This window comes from Scylla paramamosain, unplaced genomic scaffold, assembly GCF_035594125.1.
Source record: "Scylla paramamosain isolate STU-SP2022 unplaced genomic scaffold, ASM3559412v1 Contig104, whole genome shotgun sequence".
Classification (NCBI taxonomy): Eukaryota; Metazoa; Arthropoda; class Malacostraca; order Decapoda; family Portunidae; genus Scylla; species Scylla paramamosain.
This window is the reverse complement of record NW_026973769.1, coordinates 122501-130000: the sequence shown is the minus strand read 5'-3', so window position 1 is coordinate 130000 and position 7500 is coordinate 122501. Positions and strand designations below refer to the sequence as shown.

Here is a 7500-nt window from a genome sequence, read left to right as displayed (position 1 = left end):
TTAAAGCAAAGCTTTCATTCTTTGGGAGTAATCCATGTGATCTTTGCTTTAGATGTTCTTGATCCATTGTTCCTGGACAGATCCAGCAGCTTTAGATCTGTAATATATCACAAATTCCACAGATAGAGATGAGCAGCATTTGACTCCAGACAGACACACTGCTAAAATTACTGGAAACACAATGAATTTGTTAAAAAAGAATAAGAATGGCATTCTCATTTAGATGAAGGAATGATAAAAAAAAGTTGATTTCCATGATAAGACCAAGATTGGAATAGGTGGCAGTGGTGTGTGTGGTCTCCTCATATAAAGAGAAATATTATAAAATTAGAAAAAGTACAAAAAACAGTCATTAAGAAGGTCCCAGAGTTGAATAAGTCGACCTATGAAGAGATGAAGGATGTTGGAAATTTATATCCTTGAAAATAGGAGAGAGAGAGAGAGAGAGAGAGAGAGAGAGAGAGAGAGAGAGAGAGAGAGAGAGAGAGAGAGAGAGAGAGAGAGAGAGAGAGAAATTTAATAAACACCTATAGAGTTATATAGTATAGAAAATGTGGACAAAGAATGTTTTATAACTTGGTTCTATGGTTAACTACACAAAAACTTGTGGAAGGAGATAATGAGTGGAAATAGGTAGGCATATCTCTTTTATTTTTTTTTAATGTAGGAAGGACACTGGCCAAGGGCAACAAAAATCATACAGGGATTGTCATGTTAAGGGCTAATGGCTGCCTGCAACTTCCCTATTTTCCTATGGTTAACATTATATCATCATATCAAATATCATATAGAAATGTGGACAGCAAAATTGACAGTTTTAAAGTAAGTTCAAAGTAAAAAAGTAAAAAATAAACAAAAAATCTGTTGTTACTATAGAGGGTTACAATCAGGTATCATATAGTATTCAAATCTTAATTTTTCCAAGAACCAATGCTCTTTTGTTTTTAATGAGGCAAAGGAGAGAATGTGTCTGTTGTTAATACACCAGACTGGCCATTCAACTAACAAAGTGAGTGGGAATGTCTTGGTTATTATACATGTTTTTTTTCACGCTATAACACTTTAAAAGTCACGTCGGCCCAAAATAGTCTAAGTTTAAGATGAGGCTGGCACACAGAAGCCCCATCCCACCAGAGTCGCTTGGACAGGGCTTCTATGTGCAAGTCTCACCTTAAACTTTGACTATTTTTGGCCAATCCTGATTTTCTTTTTTGACCTGAGGGCATGAATTGTTTACCAACAAAATAACTTACAAAATGCAAATAACTTACACGACCACATTGTTATAATTTTATCTCATACTATACATAAAAACACAAATTTAAAGCATCCTAGACACTACACTAGAGACAGCTGGTAGATCTGGCTTGCAAGATTTGCACTGAAGCAGGCAAACACATTAGCCTGCAGTACCAGGCAGAGAGGACACACCCAGCACTAGCTGTAGACACATCAGACCCCGCAATGGGGCACCACCATCACACAGCCTTGATTGCACAGACAGTATGTGTGCTGGCAGAAGAAGACAAAGTTCTGCAAAAAAAAGTAATGCAAATTGCTTATTCTGCATCACTCACACGCTATATTCCACACTCACGCAGACTTTACTTTCCACGAACTCTTCACTCCCTTTCCTGGCCTATCAGATGGCTCAGACAATTCTGAAACACCCCCACAACTCTTCCATATCTATTTCTCTTCAACCAAATACCTTTTTCACATGCACACACCACAATACCTGAGCTACACATCCTCTCCTCTTATTTCACACTCATTCACACTGAAATCATTCCTTGTTAGGTTAATCAAGACTCACACCTATTATTAACAGGAGCTCCTAACATGCAATTATCCAGCTATCTGTTGCTCCTCTTGCAATCTTATGCCTTTATTTTCAATGTTACTGCTCTTGTAATCTTAATAAGTGCATGCCTGCCTCCCCTCCTCCAATTCCTTCAGAAAAAACCCCATCCATCATCACCTCATCATTTATCACACTCCCAACAATGCTATATACAGCTGAAATTCCCCTGTCCAAAATTCCTGGGACTGAAAGTGCTGCAGATTTCATTTTCCCAGTTTTTTTAATATTTTTATGTGGATTTATCAAATGGGACAGCTTGGGGTTGGCATCAAGGTTTACACCTACCTTCAATGCGGCTTTACAATGGCCACAAAGAATATCAAAGTGTAAAAACATGACAGCACACCCACAGAACAAAGGCTTCAGTGTTCAAAAAGTAGCAAATTGTCACCCATGCCCTGAGGATGCCATGTTGTCTTTTAGTCACAGAGGGACTGCCAGACACAGCAGAGAGGGATGTCTCTCCTGTGCTTCCCTGCCTGTCCCCCCTTACCACCACCTTCTCATTCCACGGCTCACATTTAATTCTTACATTATAACGGGTCCTGGCAAGCTTAACAAAGAGAAGAGTGCTGTGATGGCCCTTGTTTGAGAGGGCTTGCTACTTGTGAGACTGGAAGGGAGACAGCAAGATCAGCAGCGAAAGCTATGACAAAGGTATGATACAAAAGCCATGACAAAGGCAGATACAAAAATAGTAAGCTGTTGCATTGTAAAAACTGATTTGCTGCACCTTCTTTTAGTCAGAAGAGGCTTGGGAGTTGCAGGGTAACAGAGACTGTACTGGCGCACTAGGCATAGCTGTCACTCCCAAGAGAAAGAAAGGCTCTTGGTGATAAAGGAAGGCAGATACAAGAATAGTAAGCTGATGCATTGTAAAAACTGATTTGCTGCACCTTCTTTTAGTCAGAAGAGGCTTGGGAGTTGCAGGGTAACAGAGTAACAGCTGTTCCAACCACTGAGAAGCCTTTGCCAACTAACTGTGACGGCTGCTTCTGATCTTCCCATCTTTCTTCCTGTCTGACAATTACTGATCCCTTCTTGAACAACCACAATCACAACACTCTTATGAGAAGAATTAAGCTGTAGCAAGCGGGAAACAAGCAGGGCAATGTGGGAAAGACATCTCCCACTATGCTTGACTGTTATTATCAGTGTCAAGGATTCAAAAACTGAGTATTGCATCTTCAGAGCACACAAGTTACAGACAGAGGACCTCAACTGTACTAACACAACACAGTATTCACCTGACTGTTGGTTCCTGAAAGGCTCCAGTCAGATGTGCTTGTAGCTCCTCATTTACAGAAGTCTCCCAAGGTCTCTTCTCTGTCACCTGAGGGAAAACACAGTCAACAAACACTGCAGCATTATTACACAGCATGGGAGGCACGACAGAATACACTGATATGCACCTTCAAGAAATGAAAAGAATTAAAGCAGCAAACTGTGCCATTTATACACAGCAAATGTTGGTCTGGGGGTCAGGAAAGATATGAGTAGAAGCAGTAGTAGTAGTAGTAGTAGTAGTAGTAGTAGTAGTAGTAGTAGTAGTAGTAGTAGTAGTAGTAGTAGTAGCAGTAGTAGTAGTTTTAATTCCTCAAAGAACAGTTCTATTGCTTTAATTTCCTGCCTATCTAAAGTTTTTAATCTACCCTCAACAGGAATATTCTTAAACATCTATCACTTCACAGCCTTCTTCTATCTGATCGCCAGTATTAGGGTCCATCAAGGCTGCTCTACTGGTGATCTTCTGGCTTTCCTTACTGAGTCTTGGTCATCATCCTCTTTTAGAGATTTTGGTGAAACTTCTGCTGTTGCCTTGGACATATCAAAAGCTTCTGATAGTCTGGCACAAAGCTTGCATTTCCAAACTACCCTCCTACGGTTTCTATCCTTCTCTCTGTAACTTCATCTCAAGTTTCCTTTCTGACCGTTCTATTGCTGCTGTGGTAGACAGTCACTGTTCTTCTCCTAAATCTATTAACAGTGGTGTTCCTCAGCGTTCTGTCACCCACTCTCTTCTTATTATTCATTAATGATCTTCTAAACCAAACTTCTTGTCTTATCCACTCCTACTCTGATGATACCACCCTGCACTTTTCCACGTCTTTTCATAGACGTGCAACCCTTCAGGAGGTAAACATATCACGCAGGGAAGCCACAGAACGCCTGACTTCTGATCTTTCCAAAATTTCTGATTGGGGCAGAACAAACTTGGTATTGTTCAATGCCTCAAAAACTCAATTCCTCCATCTATCAACTCGACACAACCTTCCAGACAACTATCCCCTCTTCTTCAATGACACTCAACTGTCCCCTCTTCTACACTGAACATCCTCGGTCTGTCCTTTACTTATAATCTGAACTGGAAACTTCACATCTCATCTCTAGCTAAAACAGCATCTATGAAGTTAGGTGTTCTGAGACGTCTCCGCCAGTTTTCTCACCCCCCAGCTGCTAACTCTGTACAAGGGCCTTATCCATCCATGTATGGAGTATGCTTCACATGTCTGGGGGGTTCCACTCATACTGCTCTTCTAGACAGGGTGGAATCAAAAGCTTTTCGTCTCATCAACTCCTCTCCTCTAACTGACTGTCTTCAGCCCCTCTCTCACCGCCGCAATGTTGCATATCTAGCTGTCTTCTCCCGCTATTTTCATGCTAACTGCTCTTCTGATCTTGCTAACTGCATGCCTCCCCTCCTTCCACGGCCTCGCTGCACAAGACTTTCTTCTTTCTCTCACCCCTATTCTGTCCACCTCTCTAATGCAAGAGTTAACCAGTATTCTCAATCATTCATCCCTTTCTCTGGTAAACTCTGGAACTCCCTGCCTGCTTCTGTATTTCCACCTTCCTATGACTTGAATTCCTTCAAGAGGGAGGTTTCAAGACACTTATCCATCAATTTTTGACCACTGCTTTGACCCTTTTATGGGACTGACATTTCAGTGGGCATATTTTTATAAGATTTTTGTTGCCCTTGGCCAGTGTCACTCATACATTAAAAAAAAAAAAAAAAAAAAAAAAAAAAGCTGGCAATCCCACACACACACACACACACACACACACACACACACACACACACACACACACACACACACACACACACACACACACACACAGACATCATTCACACTCTTAGCCCCATCAGTCCCTAGTGGAAAAGGACAGTCAGACACAGCACAGCTGGTCACATACATCCAAACAGAACTTGACTTAATCCTGTAAAATACAAACAGGTCTATACAAAATACAGAAAAGACATGCAAGTGGAGGCATCACCAACCTCCTCCGGGAATCTGGCAGGACAAACGGCACGGCAGAACCCATTCTTGCTCCCGTACTCCACATGCTGGTCTAGCATCATCGAGTGGGCAAAGCAGTTGTAGCGTTTCTCCCACTCACTCTCTCTGCTGAAGTCTCTGTTCTGAATCTGACGCAGAAGCTGAGGCGACAGTACCGGCAGCACAGCGTCAACCTGAGGAATGTCACCAATGTTCAGTCATTCAAATCATAAAAACACTATTGAAACTCCCCTTAACTTCCACTAGAGCTTGTTGAAAGTGAGAGACACAGCACTGCAACACATAAGAACAGCATCCTCTTAGGAAAATGTTCCTGCTGTGTGTGGATTTGTGAGAGAAAAGTACACAGTTGTTTTGCAGGAGTGAAGCCATTCTGAAAGATAATGTGTCACCTTTTGGAGAAATGTGCCTGTGTGTTACAGGCACACACACACACACACACACACACACACACACACACACACACTGACTTGCATCATCCCCATGTCAAGACAAGGTGGGATGGAGTCTTTATGTACCTTGATGAACCACTTGTGGATGCTGTTCCATGGATCACACCTCAGGCTGCTCTTAACTTGTGTGTTCTTCTTAGACTCTTGCAGAAGCAACACATACAATCTGTTGCCCTCCATGGGATTCCTCAGCTGAGATGCAAGCTGTGGGAAGAATCAAACCAATAATGAAGGCTCTCTCTAGGTAATAAATACAGCCAGTGAAGCAGACTTCCTGGAAGCGATACAAAGCAAGTCACTTCTACAGGGATCATCAACATCTTACTGGAAAATATGTAAACTTATTCTCTTATGCCAAGCAAAATCATGGCATCTCACAACACAAGGAATTTCCTTATCTTCAGATCTGCTCCAAACTAATTTAATTTGTTCCTCCTGTCAGCTAATGAGTAAAGTTGAGGCATTCCCACCACCAAGATCTGACTGTGTGAAGCACACCTGTCAGCTAGTGAGTAAAGGAATGAAAGTGAGATAACTCCAGCAGGTCCCTTTCCCCTCAGCTCACCAGTCAGGTCACCAGTCAATTAGATCTGGTCCAAACTATGTGAAGTACACCTCCACTCAACAAGTGAATGAAGGAATGAAATTAAGATACCCCTAGCATTTCCATCTCTTTCCCTGAGCTAAGGTTGCCAGCACAGCCTGACTGACTGACCCACCTGCAGTGCATCCTCCCTGGTGTCCTGGGCATGGATCACCACCACCTTTGACTGGAACCCTGACTGCTTGCCATCCACACTGTCCAAGCAAGATTCCACCACCAGCACCTGCGGATCCCTCTGGATAGACAGTGAAGGTCTTAGCAGCATCACTCCCTGGCTCTGTGAATAATGTGACAGATTTCAACACAGTGTTCTCAAGATTTCAATAGTCAATATCTTCCATGGCTACACAGGCCCACAGTCTTATCAAACAAACTTCCAATTGATTTATTATAACTAATTAATCAGACATTTGAATCAAGTGACTGAGATGTCAGGGAGTCAAGACAGGCTCATGCAGTAGTGGCCAGTCAAAGCAGCAGAGTGGAAGGAACTAATTCTCAAAGAGTGGTGGATGAAAAGAACAGACTCAGTAATCAGGTTGTTAGTGCTGAGTCACTAGGGAGATTTTAAAAGAAGATACACAAATCTAGGGATAGGGATAAGTAGAAATAGGTAGACACATTCAATTCAGAGAGAGAGGTCAACTTATAGGAAAGAGGAAATGCAGAAAGACTACTGGTGTACATTAGACTCCACTACACACATAAACAACACAATACACACCTCTCTTTCTCCTCTCTCAAGAGTTCCTCCTCCTCCTCCTCCTCCTCCACCTCCTCCACCTCCTTGCCCAACTCACCAACATCACCCATCACTCTGAAAAAAAAAAAGAAAGAAAAATAAATAAATAAAAATAATAATAATGATAAATAAATAAATAAAACAGATAAATACATGTAAAATCTACCTAATAATGGTCTACATTCTGAAACACTTGTGCAGCACACCTGCACTACATTTAAAAGGCTGTACTTCAAGTTATGCAGGTCTTTAAGGGTGCTTTTATAGTTCTAGTGACAGACAAACAAGATTTCTATACTATGAATAGGAGAAATACTCTTGAGAACCCAACTAATCATCTCTGTGCCCTTGGATAATACTTGTGGTGAGGAAGAGACCAAAGCATTTCTGAATACTGGTTTATATATACCCAGCTAGCAAGCCCACACCACTGATTTTCACAGCATTTTATACCACAACTATTTTAAGAGATAATGGAAACATCTAACCTCAGTCTATTGATACTGTTAACTTGATTTGCTCTATACTCGTAC

At 41.6% G+C, this 7500-nt stretch overlaps 1 protein-coding gene and 1 long non-coding RNA gene across 6 annotated transcripts in view; one reads left to right on the top strand and one right to left on the bottom strand.

Moving 5' to 3' along the window:
* LOC135099110 (uncharacterized) overlaps positions 1–7500 on the top strand; it is an 80194-nt gene that overhangs the window by 28995 nt on the left and 43699 nt on the right. The gene's annotated exons all lie outside the window — the stretch shown is intronic.
* LOC135099109 (uncharacterized) overlaps positions 1–7500 on the bottom strand; it is a 53070-nt gene that overhangs the window by 18756 nt on the left and 26814 nt on the right. For all 4 annotated transcript variants that reach the window (XR_010267666.1, XM_064001543.1, XM_064001542.1 and 1 more), the window contains 3 exons: positions 6341–6502; positions 5688–5825; positions 5151–5342 (listed from right to left, as the gene is read on the bottom strand). Coding sequence is in view for 3 of the 4 variants with exons in the window: in XM_064001543.1 (XP_063857613.1) it covers positions 5151–5342; positions 5688–5825; positions 6341–6502 (492 nt within the window). In the remaining variant the exon portion in view is untranslated. The remainder of the gene's footprint in view (positions 1–5150; positions 5343–5687; positions 5826–6340; positions 6503–7500) is intronic.